This window comes from Balaenoptera physalus (assembly GCF_965194825.1).
Source record: "Balaenoptera physalus genome assembly, chromosome: 16".
NCBI classification, from domain to species: Eukaryota; Metazoa; Chordata; class Mammalia; order Artiodactyla; family Balaenopteridae; genus Balaenoptera; species Balaenoptera physalus.
Window position 1 is genome coordinate 3,476,805 of NC_138898.1, and position 16,281 is coordinate 3,493,085.

Below are 16,281 nucleotides of genomic sequence, written 5' to 3' on the forward strand. Positions count from 1 at the left end.
ACTATCTTCAGGCAACTAATACTTCTTAGTACCATCAAAGGACATCACGGAGGAAGTTTCATGACCATATAGCTGCAAAAGCAAATAAGACATTTTCTGTTTGGGCAAGCCTCATAAGGATCAGAGAGTTTTATAGCCGATAGGGACATTTGTCCTTTAGGGTAGCATGGAGTGGCCAGCGGAGCTTTTCCTGATGCAGACACAAAGTTTTGTCCTTGGTGTGGTCCTTCTCCCTCAGGATGTTTTCCTCTTGCCCAAAAGCAAACACTGGGGGCAGGTGTGGAGACTTCTCAGTCAGCAACAGGAGCACCACCAGAGGTAGGACAGGACCATAGTGGCCTTCGGTCCATAATACAGGCACATTAATTGGGTGCCAGGTAATTTTCTGTAACTTTTTGGAGGAAGGGAGGTGAATACTTCATATAAACTGGCACTTAACAGTATTTTCTTTTCACTGGATTGGTGAATTTATTGAGGATTAGCACTGTATCCTTCTTCCTTCACAATATCCTAGTACTCAAGTTTTTATCAAACGTTCATTGTCAACACGTTTGTAACTGTGGATTTAATAGAAATGTCTTAATAGATGCTTATGCCTAGGAATAGTTAGTTATGGAATTAAAGTTATTTTCTTTTTTGCCTGTTTTAAATTAAGAAAATAGTTTTCTCAGATGTGTCCAAAGAATATTTATTAAGAACCTGTTAGTGTCCAGAATGTACTCAGGGCTTTAGTTCATTAATTATTGTATTACCTTGTAATTTATAGATCAGGAAACTGAGACTGAAAAATAAACTGAATTGTTGATTTGTTTATGTAAGTAGTTAGTACCAGAATTGATTAATTTAAATACTGTTAAATCCTAAAAGTTAATTTTATTTTAGTTCATTTTAATTGGTATGCTGCATGCTTTTCTTATTTATAGTATACCTATAGAGTGGTATCATAGGAATGAATGTAAACTAATCAGTGTGATTCCTTTGCGTACAGTGAGAGAATCGAAGAAGCTACTGACTATAACTCTGAAAAATAAAGTAAAAGTTAGTGAAAGAGAAGGGAAGGAATTGCTTTTGTATTTTGATGCATCGTTAGAAATCACTAACGTGACACAAAAAATTTTTGGTGCAAATAAGTATAGGGTAAGTCAAACTCTTTTTAATAAACATTTATTTTCATAATTCTGGAAACTTTCAGTTACTTGGGACTATAAGTTTCACTGATTTTTTTTCCCTACAATTCTTTATAAAATAACATGTAGATTTTTAGTCCTTTAAATTTGTATTGTGGAATGGCCATCAGATTGTTAGCCATACCCTTTCAGATACCGATTAGAAAGAATCTCAGATGACAGAATTAGCAGCAGCTACTCAAAACATTTAATGAATTTCTGCGAGGTGTTTAGAAAGTGAAATGAGACAAAGGCTTGTTTTCAAGATATTAAACATTGTGAGAATTACAGAATGTGCCTCAGAAGAAGTAAGTGGCATATAGAAAATGAAGTATAGATGTTGAAGAAAGAATGCACATTAAGAGTCAGATATGAAGGAAAGGCTATGGAGGTGGGCCTTGAAATGGCCTTTGAAGTTAATGAATGAAATTTAGATAAGATGCTTTCCAGGACTGGAAGACGATATAAGTCGGATATTGTTTAACTGGGAATCAAGGTGGGAATTCATGTTATGTTTAGGGAGATGTTCAGTTGACAAGCTTGGATGGTCCATGTCTTAGTTTGTTCAGGCTACTGTAACAAAAATACCATAGACTGGGTGGCCTAAACAACAAACATTTTTTTCTCATAGTTCTGGAGGCTGGAGGCTGTGAGTCAGATCAGGGCTCCAGCAGACTCAGTGTCTGGTGAGGGCCCGTTTCCTGGTTCATCGATGGCCATCTTTTCATGGTGTCCTTACATGGTGGAAGGGGTGAGGGATTTCTCTGGGGTCTGTTTTATAAGAACACTAATTCCATTCATAAGGGCTCTGCCCTCATGACCTTAGCAACCCCCAAAGGCCTCCACTCCTAATACCATCCTTGGGGACTACGTTTCAACATATGAATTGCGGGGGAAAAATTCAGTCTATAGCGTGCAAAAGATTTATGGTGAAGAATAGCAGATAATATGCTTGTGAGGAACCCTTACCAAAATAGCAGGCTAAGACCGTGGTTAGTGGGGAGTCATTGAATTATTCTGAAAAGAGTATTTATATGTATAAATAATAATGATTTAAGATAATTTGGCAATTTTGGAAGGAAACAGGTATAGGAAATAATTGCATTAAAATGGAAAGAACTGGGAGAAAATGACATCCCTTTGAATTAATTTTACTTTAGGAATTTACCAGAAAACAAGGCGTTTCAGTTGCCAAAACATCTGTGCATATTCTTTTTGATGCAAGTGGATCACAGGTATGTGTCTAACTTACTTGATTTTTACCACTGGGCTAAGTTTAACACTAAATAATAATAGCACAGTAATAAAGTTCATCTTGGAGGGTGAATATCTAAAAAAATAAATTGTCTCAACATAGTGCCCCAATAAGATGTATATACTTTTTAAACATATTAATCATCATTTATTTCAGTACAGAAGGTAGATTGTTATTAATACCAGTTTTGGTAACTTTAAATAAAAATCAGAAGTACATGTTCTTCCACTAACGCCAAAGCCTGTTTTATGTCTATTAACGTTTGAAAAAGGACTAAAAATTATAACAGTACATAGATATAAGACAAAAAGAATTGACCTTTACGAGTGTAAGATGAATGAGCGCTTTACGAAGACATCCAGTGATTTTTGAGAACTGCCTATGGTTTGCAGTTTTAAACACTTTTTCCTTATTCTCCAACAGATTCTAGTCCCAGAAAGTCAAATCTCACCAGTCGAAGAAGAACTCGTTAGTTTGAAAGAAAAAGCTAACCCCCAAGAGGAATTTGCTAAACCTCCAAAATATATCAAAAACAGTAATCAAGGGGACAGAAAAAATAGGCAGCCTGAGGTATATATGGCATCAAAATAGTCATTTATAAAATAGCATAGGTCAAATCATTGCTATATATAATTATAGAAAAAAGCATCTAGAATTCATGTTTATCAGTCACATTTCAGAGTATTTCCCCTGCCTTTTACAAATGCAAACAAAAGTTAGTGTTTCAAAAAAAAAAAAGTTAGTGTTTCAGTAGATTGTGTTTATATGTAAGGTTTAGGGATTTAGGACAAGATATACCATACACTTGTAAGTTTCAAATTAGAGATATATAGGAAAGTAACTACCACTTTTTGCATTTATCCTTTCTGTTCTGTCTCTGCACTGGCTAATACAAATTTATAATGTAATGTTCTGTTTATTTGCATGAGGAAAGAAAGCAAAATACTAGGTTCTTTCTCCTCCTCCTGCTCCATTGAGGATCTCCTCTAGGCCACATGTGATAGAACCATTTCCCAGCTGCCTTCTCCACATCTTGCTGTGACACTTGACATTGCTAACAGCCCTCTCTTTCTTAATGTCCTCTCTGTCTTCTATGTTAGCATTTTAATTCTCTTTTTACTTCTGTTACTACATCAGAGATACTTTCACTGTCTCCTAAATGTAGATTTGCTCTAAAAGCTTGATACCCAGCCTTCTGAACATCTCTGTGCCTTCTCCCTTAGAGAGCTTCCTTCCTGTGCATAATTTAAGCTCTTAAAATGTACCAGGCTTCTGTTCAAAGTTCTATAGCTAAGTCTCCACTTACTCTTTTAATATTTCCCTTGGTTGTGTCTCTTCAAGCCCTTTCCTAAAGTCTACCTCAAACTCTTTATCTTTTGCCTCAAGTTTGCATCTGCCTCCATACTTCAGTAATGTTACCATTCATTTTTCTGATGATATCCTTGATTCCAAACTCTTCTCCCCCCATACCTAGAACCAAGGTGCTAGTGATTGTTCTTTCATAGTATCTCTCACATCGTTTCCTCCTTATTATTCCCTTTACCGTTACTCATTTTAGCATACCTAGGTTATACAGTAACCTTCTAATAGTGTCTTTGACACTGTTGCTCCATTTTGTGAGCTACCCTGTGTCGTACACCACTGATTTTTCTTAATACCGGTATCCTCATAGCATTCTTCTGCTCAGAAAGCCTTGTCATCTCTGTGTTTATCCCATTAAATCTAAGTTTTGACTTAGTTTGAAGACATTCTGTAATTTAATATTACTCTGTCGAAATACCCTCCACTTTAGTATGGTCAGTTGCTTTACTGTCTCTTTTTTTATGGCATGCTCATTCTTGCCTCTGTACTTTCATTCGTGCTGCTTTTACCTCTGCTTATCTAAAGTGTACTTACATTTGTAAATCTTTGTTCATTTTTACTTTCTTAATGGAGCTTTTCCCGATTATTTTTACTAATCTCTCACCTTTAGGCAACTGTAACTCTCACAGCCTCTTCCATACATTGTGTTACTATTTTTCCCTTTAGTCTGTGCCCTTCATTAAATTAAAAGTATCATTTTTGTCAACTGTAGTTCCCTCAGATGATTAGATTATAAAAGCCTTTTTTTTGTGTCTTTATATCAGAATCATAACTTGAGTACTTACTAAAAATGCAGATTCTTAGACCCTCCCTCCCCACCTTAAACCTATTGAATCATAACACAAACTCTGGAAAAGATCTTAACCACACTAAAGTTTGAAAAACATTGCACTGTTGTTAAATACACACTGTGTTTTCAATAAGGACTAACTGTTCGAAGCATTTATATGAATAAGTAACTTTTTGGATCTCATTCATTATATACCACTAGAACTGTAATTTCTTTGAGAAGAATCTGCTGATTCAGTAGCTTATTTTCTGGTTCATCTTAGAATTCACATTTCTCCTATCCTTCCCCACCTTTCCTCCATTGCCCCATATACGTACCTACTCAAAACTCCATCAATTTTTTTTTCTCTGTCTTAGGGGCAGGTGCCTTTTTCAAAACAGCTGTCTTCTCCCTCTTTATGGTTTGTCATCATGTAGTCCTTTGTACGGCATCCTCTGGAACTCCTGTCCCCTGTAGTCCCGCCTCTGCTTATCTACTTCTGTTGCTCTTATCAGTCATTCTAGGCTAAAGTTAGAAAATGCACATCTTTTTTGGAACACTAGCTTGTGTGCCACTGAGTCTCTGAACTCCTGTAGCTGCTTTTTACTCCAAAGGCAGTTTAGTCTTCACAGAATATTAATACAATTTTTTAAATGTGTGAAAGTTTTGAAGAAGGCTTAATGTTATGAAAACTTTCACAAACAAGTTTACATAAATATGTGTTCCAAACATTATCCTTATGAAATACAATACGAAATTGTGAGCCAGTGGTTAACTAGATAAACTGAGTGTCAATAAAATATTTTCAGCTAATATATAAAGGTACTATACTTCTAAGTCTGGATATTCTTTAAATATTCTTTAAAACAGCATCCTTTACTTGTTTCAGCTATCTATTCAATACCAAACATTAGGATAAAATCCTTCAAGTCAGGCTAAACTACAGATATTTCTGGATATCATATTGTTTATAAAATACCATATGTCTTTTGTGTGTAGTCAAGGCAAAATGTTGTGAATAAAATTATAGGATATTTAATTTCAAAAGAGAATGTATATTTACTGTGGTTTTTTTTTTCTCATGGTTTAAGATAATTACTCCTAGCAAAAGAAAAATGTCTGAAGCATCAATGATTGTTTCTGGCGCAGATAGATACACTGTGAGAAGTCCAATACTTTTAGTCAGTACATGTAAGTTTTATTGTCTTTGAAGATTCCTAACAAGTATTATTGTTTTAAGCCGGCATTTTTTAAATTCAGGAGTATTTTGGACCTAATTTATCTAGAGGATAATTTGGGGATATAAAAATTAATAAAATATGAACCACAAATGTCTTCTGTCAAAAAATTATAAATGTCTGAGAAGTTTAATGGGTATCCATATAAACATTATTCAGAATATTAATATCCAGCATTAATAATTTGTTGTAATTTTAAGTGGGAGCCAGCATAACATAGTGGATAAAACATTAAATTAATCAGGCTGCTTGGGCTTGTTTCCCCACTCCTGGGTATGTACTTTGTAGCTAAGTTTAGAACCAGTTTCCTTTCTATGAAATGGGACTAAAGTGTCTAACCTCATCAAATTGTTTAAAGGATTAAATAAAAATTATTCATTAAACAAGAAATGTTGTGAAACATTTAGACAGTGCCTTGTACATACTAAGAGCTAAATAAAAATTTAAAAATAATCTGATACTGTGTACTAGTTGCTATTATAAACACAGTATTATTTAATCTTTATGACAATTTAATAGTGACCTTCTGTTCCCAAAATCTGATTGCCTACTGGGAAATTATCTAATATTTGACAAACTTCTCAAACTTAACAGGTCCAAAATAAATTCATCTTTCCACCCTCCCTGCCAGTTTTTCTCCATTTCTTACCTTGGAATATGGCGTCCATATCCAGTTACTCATCTAAGTCAGAAACCTGGGACCCATCTTAGAATCCCCTTTTTTAACCTTCCTCAGCAAAAATTATCTCAGTGAGAGCAACGTAGAAAATCCTACAAATACAGCAGTCCTTTGTCCTCCTTTTTAGCAACACCACGAAGAAGAAGAATTAAACCACCACTGCAAATGATGAGTTCTACAGAAAAACCTGGTGCTTCTAAAACATTGGAAAATGGAGTGGATAATGCTGTATCGCTTAAATCTAGACCATCTGAAGAAAGAAATAGAGGAGATAATACAGACAAAGTAACTTTTCTTTGAAAGCATTTTTAAATAAATTTTTATCAAGTTATTGTAGAAATACATAATTGAGCTAACTACTTTTGCAAGCAGTGAGTGTCTCACTTTTCCTACAGTATTGCTTTTTAAATTTTTTTAGATATCATTTATTGTCCTTGAAAGTAAGGTCTTATCAATCATTTACTGTGCTAACAATAAAATTTAGAAATATTCATTCAGTGTAACTGATTTATGCATTCAGTAGGAGAAATGGACTTGCCATCATTCTTTAGTTTATTATACAAATTAGTGTCTGCTATGGGGAAGGTTCTGGTTTAGAAATATAAGACACAAGTGGAATCTGTCTTTTAGTATCTCAAAGTCTAGCATAGGAATTAGACAAATTAATAAGACGATTATAATATTGTATGTGTTCTCAGATGTACATACAGGATGCAGTAGAAACCTAGTAGAGGGGCAGGTGCCTAATCCCACAGCTGGAGGGGAAGCTGAAGATCAGGAGATGCTCTTTTAGGAGATGGAGAGGAGTTAATTTTTGAAGGGTCAATAAAGGTTATTAGTCACATGGACATCGAGGAGGGCATTCTTTCCAGGAAGTTGAAGGGGGGACAGAGCAGGGAATGGATGAGAGAAAGTTGTGTCTTGGAGAAATAGGTAATCAGAGATACAGATAAGTTTGTAGATGAGGAGGAACACCTGAAAGCTTTTGTTTTCTCTGAAGTGTGAGCATGGTGAGCTTCTCTTGGGGACAGAGCCTTGAAGTAGAGGGCTCAGAGACACACAGAGGTTTGGATTAACTACTGAGAGAGAATGGAGAGGGGGAAGAATAAGTACAAGCGTTAGGCAGTGTTGAGGGCCCAGTTCAAATTTAAGACTATGAAGCTTATCATGGCATTAGTTTAGAAGTAAGTATAATTTCCTCAAATAAAGCTTAGCAGCCTTGGTGTTACAGTAAAAAAAAAGAAAGATGGTGGATGTAAAAAAATTTTTAATGGTTATGTGGCCGAAAGATAAAGGGTGCAAGAGTTGAAGATACTAGGAAAAAATAGTCAAAGTAATGGTTCAAATTGTCTACCTAAGTGTTTCTTAATAGGGGCAGTATTGTTTAGCTGTGCAGTGTGGTTCTGAATGTTGTAGGATGAGAAGTGTCCTAGGCCTGGGCTTACTTATTGTCAGGAGAGCCCTTCTGTCATTGTGACAACAAAAAACACACCTGTACATTTTCATACTGCTCCTCTCCCAGTAGGGAAGACAGCCAGGATGAGGCAAAATATCTTAGTTAGAGGGTATATTTTTCTGATAGTGATGGCAAATTTTTATTTGGTCTGGGCAGGTGTGTACCTGTGGCTGTGGAAAGAGGGAAGCTTGCTACAGTCAAGTTACTTGTGCAGTGGCCAAAACTTTACAAAATAAGTTAATACTTCATAATTTCCGGTTCATATGTATGTTAGTGAAAAGACAGAATAGATGCAGGCTATGAGATCAATAGCAAGAGAAGATACGCCATGGAGGTGCTAGAAATTCTCAGAGAGGAAAATTGAATTATTTTTCTAGCTGTGGCTGAGATCAGAAAATTTGTAGGATCTTCTGCCTCCTTATCTGCAATGAAAGTTACTTTCTTGTGTTTTAGGATAGGCAGTATTCTAGAATGGGCATAATCATTATGAAATAAATAGAAATACTATCCAACTTTTAATAGTAAGGCAAAAAAGTTTTAAACTTTAATACTCTGGCTTTTAAAAGTTGTTTTCATATAATGCCTTAATTCAAATTTATATTAAAATTTCTCCCCTGTTTATAGCATATCGAAACTGCTAAAGTTATAGAAAAGACAGAAAATAAGGACATTGAATTCCCAAACCAAAATTTTAGTAAGTAATCCTTGGTTTAATTTTAGTCATTCTTTATATATATATATATATATACATACACACACACACATACACACATACATATATATATATACTCACTTCTCTCTATACTTCCCTTTCATTTATTTGAAAAAAAGATTTATAATGAATACATTCAGCTTTATGCAAAGAACTTAGAGGTTACAAGGAAATATAATACAGCCTTTGTTCCCAAGAAGTTTGGGTCTGGGAGGGGGAAGATGAGATCAATCAATCTTTCCATCCCAATATGTGAACTTTGATCAAATTCTAGCTTTCATTTTACCCTGCCAGCTGCACGAAAAAATGAAAATACCATAATTTTTGTTCTTTTTAGGTGAACTCCAGGAAATTGTTCCTGATTCACAGGCAGTGGGAAAAATAGATAAACCTGTGTAAGTATGAGAAAACCTATCAAATCATTTAGCCTATAGTAATGTTACTTTTAGATGAGTGTAACAAATTTAAAGGACAAGGCCTTTATAGTCTTAGAATGTAGTATTGGTTATAGAATTTATCATCTTTCAAGTATTATTATGATCGCACAATGGGGAATAGCCTATATGTTTCTTCAACCAACATAACTCTTCAAATTGAGAGACTTAAAATGAATGAGATTTTTAAAACAATAAAGTATGAATGTGAAGAAAATTAACCAAGTTTAGATATACATGAAGACGTGTAAGATATGTGAGATGTATTTAGGTAGATATCAAAATAGTAGCAATAATGGAACTTTCACAATAATATTCTTTAATCTTGATCAATTATATAGTAAATTTTAACTTTCATCAGGACTTATGAGAATAATTTTCATACTTGACTGTTAAATTTCTGTCAATAAACATTGACTAAATAAAAAGAACCAAGGCCTTATATCAGAGTCATAGGCTAATGTTTTGTGATAAGCAAATGAATTTATTTTGCAGGTCACCTGGTGTTTTAGACAACATCTGTGGAAATAAAATGCACTCCAAATGGGCGTGTTGGACACCTGTAACAAATATTAATCTGTGTAATAACCAAAGAGCAAGTACTTCATCAGGAGGCACATTTAATCAAGGTAAAACACAGTTTTCTCTGTATATAAAATAGTTGTTCAAGGAAATACTCATTTCTTGAAATGTCTTAACAAATATTTTGGTTTTAACAAATTTTGTATATGATCAGTTTATAAATTTAATAAGGATTAATTTCTCATTTTCCCACTAGATATTGTTATCAACAAAAAACTTACGAAACAAAAATCATCCTCTTCAATATCTGATGATAATTCTCAGGAAATGGGAAAGGTGCAGTATGGGAAAGAAAGAATGCAGCATAACAAAATACATAAAGCAGAAGTAGAAGTTTGCAAAAGAAACAAACAACAACAACTGAATCATTCTAAACATTTGGAGGAGAAAAATATTGAAAATACAAAGCAGAGTGATTGGCATATTGAATCTGAAACTACTTTTAAATCAGTTCTCCTAAATAAGACAGTTGAAGAATCTGTGATCTGTAGGAAGAAATACACACTGTCAAAAGATGTGAATACTGCTATCTGTGATAAAAGCCCTTCTCCTAGAAAAAATGCAAAAAGTCATAGAAAATCAGGGAAAAGATTGACATCTGAATTTAATTCCTGGGATTTGAAACAAAAAAAAATGGTGAGCTTTCAGTGTGTTTTATTTCTGCACACCCATAATATGCCTACTTAATAACATAAAGTGAAAGAAGCTTGATTAATTGCTACAAATTTAGTGTTTGTAATACCCTGTCCTTTTTTTAATTGAAGTATCGTTGATTTACAATATTACGTTAGTTGCAGGTGTATAATATAGTGATTCAATATTTTTATAGATTATACTCCATTTAAAGTTATTACAAAATAATGGCTGTATTTCTCTATGCTGTGCGATTTACCCTTGTTGCTTATCTATTTTATATTTAGTAGTTTGCATCTCTTAATCCCATATCCCTATCTTGCCCCTCTCCTCTTCCCTCTCCCTTCTCCCCTCTCCCCACTGGTAACCACTAGTAATACCATGTTCTTTAATTCAAGCTTAGACTCTGAGAGTGCATGCCTCCTGAACCCCTTTCTGACCTCTCCCCCGTCCCAGCCCTGATAGAACCCATGTGCCTGCTGGCACATAGCTGGCATGTAAATAGGTATAGCATGAATGAACCCTGCAGTTCCTTGTCTCCTCTTGTTGGGTCTCTCCCACTCTGTCCCTCAGATTCTTCGGAACATGCATATAGAACTGTCTGTGCCTCTCTTATGGTGCTTACCTTTCTTTTTTAATAAATGGTTATTTTGTGTGTTCTTTCCCCCTGTTTTAACCTATTAGAGTGTAAAGACTATGTTTTATTCAATGTTTGTTTTCCTGCATGGCCTAGCACAGCTTTGCGCATAGTAGCATCTGAAACATTTCTTGGATTATTGCCTTAAAGTTTGACGAGGTTTTTCAAGAAAGTATCGGAGTGGGGTGGAGGAGACTTATCTTCCGTTGTAAATGTTGCTTGTCCTTACTGGAGACTCCACTTCTTCAAATTAATCATCTGTAGAAAATCTCCAGGAGAGTTTTAGCTAGTTTGCACCATACTTTGAGACTGAAAGTTTACTTTTTGTAGCAGTTATAAAGTTATAAACCTTTTCTTTTTGGTCATTGCTACCAAGATGCAGATTAAGAAAATTTTCTAATCAGAATACATTTCCACTGCCAGTAATGCAATCGCTTTTTCACTATGCCTTAAAAGATCCAGGTTGTACAGGCCCTCATTTATCTTCCAGAGTATTACTAATACCTGGGTGGCCAAATTTCTAGAGTCAGTGTAAAATGCTCATATATTGGAGCATCTTAGTGTGCAAGTGAAATATTTAGTAGCTAATTTTGCAGTTGTTGTATATATAATTAGTTATTATTTCATTTGTCTTGACCAGGCTACTCTTTATTTTGTTTTTAACCTGCAATTCCCTTTTTCTGCCTCATTTGGCTACTTTCTTTTTTAACCAAATCCTTTTGGGTCACTTTCTTCTTGATTCTCAGTACACTATTCTCTCTTCTTTCTGAAGAAAGGCCCTTGTATCCTTCAATTGTGCTATAATTGTTCTTTAGCTCCAAGGATATTTTTGTTGATTTTTTGAGGTTTTCTACATAGACAGTGATGTCATCTGTAAACAAAGACAGTTTTATTTCTTCCTTCCCAATATGTATGTAGTGTATTCCCTTTTGTTGTCTTACGGCATTAGTAAGACTTCTAGAATGATGTTGAATAGGAGTGGTGAGAGCAGACATCCTTTCCTTGTTTCTGATATTAGTGGGAGAGTATCTAGTTTCTCTCCATTAATTTATAATGTTAGCTGTAGTTTTTTTTTTAGATGTTCTTTATCAAGGTGAGGATATTCTCCATTCCTAGTTTTCTGGGAATTGTTATTGTGAATGGGTATTGGATTTCGTCAAATGCTTTTGTGCATCTACTGATATGATTATATGACTTTTCTTCCTTAGCCTGGATTATATTAGTTGATTTTCAGATGTTGAATCAACATTGCATACCTGGAATTAATTCCACTTGGTTGTGGGTACATAATTCTTTTTATACATTATTGTATTCAATTTGCTAAATTTTTTGTTGAGGATTTTTGCATCTATGTTTATAAGAAATATTAGTCTACAGCTTTCCTTTCTTGTAAATTCCTTTGATTTTGGTATTAGGATATATTGGTTTCATACAGTGAGTTAGGAGGTACTCCCTGTGCTTCTGTCTTCTGAAAGATTGTGAAAAGTTGTATAATTCTTCCTTAAATGTTTGATAAAACTCAACAGTGAACCCATCTGGGCCTGTTCCTTTCTGTTTTGGCAGGTATTAATTATTGTTTCAATTTCTTTAATAGATTAGGCCTATTCAGATGATTTATTTCTCCCTGTGTGAGTTTTAGTAGAATTTATCTTTCAGGGAATTGGTCCATTTACTCTAGGTTATCAAATTCATGAGCATAGAGTTGTTCATAATATTTTTTTAATTATCTTTGTGATTTATCCATGTGATCCATAGTGATAGCCTCTCATTTCTGATACTAGTAATTTCTGTATTTTTTCTTAATGAGCTTGGCTAGAGGCTTATCAATTTTATTGATCTTTTCAAAGAACCAACTTCTGGTTTCCTTCAGTTTTTTATGATTTTTTCCCCCATGGATAGAAACTTTTTTTAATCGCTGAAAAGCACTCTGCACATTTCTGTATGTTAAAAGACTTATTCTAAGTTGTTGTAATGCCTAACAAGGCCTAAACTTATTTCTTTAAAAAAAAATAATTTCTGACCCCTTTTATTTCTCTTTGTAGTTATTTATAGAACCAGATTTTTTCTTAAATGTTCTTTTCAGCCTTTTTTTCCTTTGAAGGTTAACTGGTAGAGTTTTTAAGTAGCTAACAAATTGTTTCAGAGAGAAGAGTCAAAAGGGAAAGGATTTAGTGATGCAGCAGAATCTTTGATAAGCCAAATTAATAAGAGATACAAACCAAAGGATGGCATAAAGTCTACAAGAAAATTAAAGGAGTCTTTGATTGACAGGTATGTCCTTAAATTTAGAAATGAATATTTTTCTGAGAGATACAACTAAATTATTTTACCTAGTTTTAAGGTTAGTTTTAAACATATGTCCAAATAATGTAACTTCCATTAGAAAACACAGGTACTTATTTACTTTTATAAATAGAATCTGTTTAAATTATATAGAAAGGGAACTACAATTGAAATTAGTCATTCTAGTATCTGATTACATTTTATAAAGTATCAAGAGTACCATATTGATACAGCATACCATTTCAGAAATAAATCTTTAGGATATAGACATTTTAGAAATGTTATTTATTGAGCCTAGTGATGAGTAAGACTAAATATATTTACATATATTGCTTAATAAAATATGAAATTTAAATGAGCTGAAATGAGTTATTTTGTATTGTATATATGTATTCCTTGTTTGCAATCTTGCTGAAGGTTTTTTTTTATTATAAAATGTTTCTTTATAGGCTTCCAGGTAGTTAATTCATGTTTAAGTTAATTCTGACTTTATATGGCATGAAAAAAATTACTCTCATGGCAGAACCATTCATTTAAATCGTCTGGCACCTCCTACTGCATGAGTGATTCAACTTAGACTTAAGTTTTAATGTTGCTGTTTACTGTGTGTGGAGTTGCAAAAATATCAGACTAGGACTGTCACATATCAGTTATTTGTAGCATATTGAATGTAGACTTAGTGATCCAAGTATGTTTTACCTTATATAATATGGATTTTATGAAAAACATTCTACTGACATTTAATTGCCTTTTTAATTTTGACAAAACCTTTTTTATAGTGGTTTTTCAAACAAATCTGATCTACAGCTCAGTAAGGTAAGTTTCATGTATTTAACTACACCAAATGTATAGTCAAACTCTATGATATTTGACTTTACAGTAAAATAGAATAGTAGTAGGATGGAAGTAGATTTAATGTTTTCAGCATATTGAAAAATGGATTAAACAACTGACCAGATTAGTGGCAAGTACTCAGAAAAGCCCGCTAAACTTCTGTTCTACTTTTCAAAGAAAATGCTTCTTTTACATACATGTGTGATATTTTTACTTTTTGGTACATGATTCAGTACCATTTTTTCCCTAACTTATCACATCTCTCTTGACAATAAGATCATTCTGAAGTCCATATTTTTGATAAAAACATTTATTATTCATCCAGGTTTAAAATATCAATTATCTTTGATTTATTCCTCACAATTATCTCCAGTTAATTTCAAGTTTTGAGCTTTATCTTCTGCAAGTTCCTCTTGAGTCTTCCCTCTCCTGCCTGTGCCAACTCCTATTTTTTTTGTTTGAGCTCTAATTTCTAATCCCTGGGTTATTATAATATCCTTTATGTAATTCTTTTTGTCTCTAGTATTTTCTCTGTGCCAATCCATTCATTACATTCAATACTAGCTTTATTACTTTCCAAAGCACGCAGCTTCAATCATGTCATTCTCTTATTGAGAATCCTTCTTTGGTCTCTGTTGCTTTTTTTTTTTTTTTTTTTAACATCTTTATTGGAGTATAATTGCTTTACAGTGGTGTGTTAGTTTCTGCTTTATAACAGAGTGAATCAGCTGTACGTATACATATATCCCCATATCTCCTCCCCTCCTTATTGAATTAAGTGGAGACTTAAGCTGGCTCCCTAGACCTCTTAAAAGTCTGTCTTATTTCCTAAAGTTAGTTCCCTAGACATGTCTTATTTAGCTGAAACATAATAAATTGAGATTCCCTGAAGTGTCTTTCCTAAGTGTTTATTCTTTTTCTTCCCCCTTTGGAAAGAACTTCGAAGCGAGTCGCCAGGTTCTTTCACCCTCTCTTTTCCTTGTCAGAACTTTATTCCTCCTTGCAAGCCTTGCTTCAGAGTCTACCTTCTTTATGAAAACTTTCTAAGGTGCCCTAACTCAAAATCCAAATGGGCAAGAATTCTGAATCTGTGCGATAATGTCTTTGTACCTTTTTATTAACTATTGCAGTTCTTTTTTTCTCTCTTCTGTCTTCTACTAGAATGCAACTGTTTAGAATCATCTTTGTATCCTATATAAGTAAGACCTTTGCTCACATTTGTATCTTTAATATCTGCTCATTTTTGGATCTTCGGTAATACTTAGCAAACACTGGCATGCAAAAGATGAATTGAGCAAATGTATCTAAACAATGGTAAAAATCATTTTGGAAAGGACAAGTCAGATCAGTGATTAGAGGAGTAAAATACTGAAGGATAAACTTTTTGGAATAATGTAAACTATTTTATTATAAAACAGCCAAAAGAAATAATAAAATTGAAGATGAATCACAACTAAAATGAATATTTTAGTTTTAATATTTCCAACTTCCAGATATTAAATTAGACTTCTAATTATTTCTGATCAGTAATCATTCAGTGATATTTGTGTACTTAATTATAGTTAAATTACTTTAATAACATAATTACACACTTAAGTATGTTAAAATTTTATTTAACTTCTTTTCTGCCTACTTTTTGATCAGATTGAATATACTTTGAGCAGTGGGCTATAGGAATAAATGTACACACATCTTTCCCTAATAATACTAGTTGATTGATACAATTTTGGCTCTTTCACATGAGATTTTACATAAACCGTAGCCTCTCCTGAAATTTTTCTATTTAACAGTTTAAAGCAAATGAGATTCTGGGGGAAAAAAGTAGAAGCATGATTGTTTTGTGATCCTAGAATCACTTAAATTCAGCTTGTAGAATACCAGTGAGGTCATTTACCTATGTCCAGTAATGTCAATAAATACTAAAGATATAAGGATCGTTTGTATTTGATTTGTAATACTTTCTATTATGTTCTCAGTTAACACTTAAGTCTTCAATATTTTTTAAAGTGTGGATGTTTATAAAGAAACTCACAAATGTAAAATTTATATTAGTAGAAACACAACTAGATAATATAGGAAAATTTAGTTGCATCTGTTATTTGACAAGTAATATACAAGTTTGAATGGTTTTACGTAAATTTCTTCTGTATTTAGGAAAAGGTTCAGAAAAAACGTTATAGACAGTTGAAGACTACTTTTGTTAATGTTACTTCTGAATGCCCATTGTAAGTAAGTTTTCAT

At 33.5% G+C, this 16,281-nt stretch overlaps 1 protein-coding gene across 1 annotated transcript in view; it reads left to right on the plus strand.

Moving 5' to 3' along the window:
• The window catches only part of SYCP2 (synaptonemal complex protein 2), a 79,964-nt gene that overhangs the window by 42,542 nt on the left and 21,141 nt on the right, over positions 1–16,281 (plus strand). The window contains exons 15-26 of the mRNA XM_082428290.1: positions 989–1,137; positions 2,327–2,401; positions 2,845–2,991; positions 5,644–5,743; positions 6,597–6,754; positions 8,550–8,619; positions 8,975–9,032; positions 9,567–9,700; positions 9,850–10,289; positions 13,067–13,194; positions 13,986–14,022; positions 16,195–16,265. Coding sequence (XP_082284416.1) covers positions 989–1,137; positions 2,327–2,401; positions 2,845–2,991; positions 5,644–5,743; positions 6,597–6,754; positions 8,550–8,619; positions 8,975–9,032; positions 9,567–9,700; positions 9,850–10,289; positions 13,067–13,194; positions 13,986–14,022; positions 16,195–16,265 — 1,567 coding nt within the window. The remainder of the gene's footprint in view (positions 1–988; positions 1,138–2,326; positions 2,402–2,844; positions 2,992–5,643; positions 5,744–6,596; positions 6,755–8,549; positions 8,620–8,974; positions 9,033–9,566; positions 9,701–9,849; positions 10,290–13,066; positions 13,195–13,985; positions 14,023–16,194; positions 16,266–16,281) is intronic.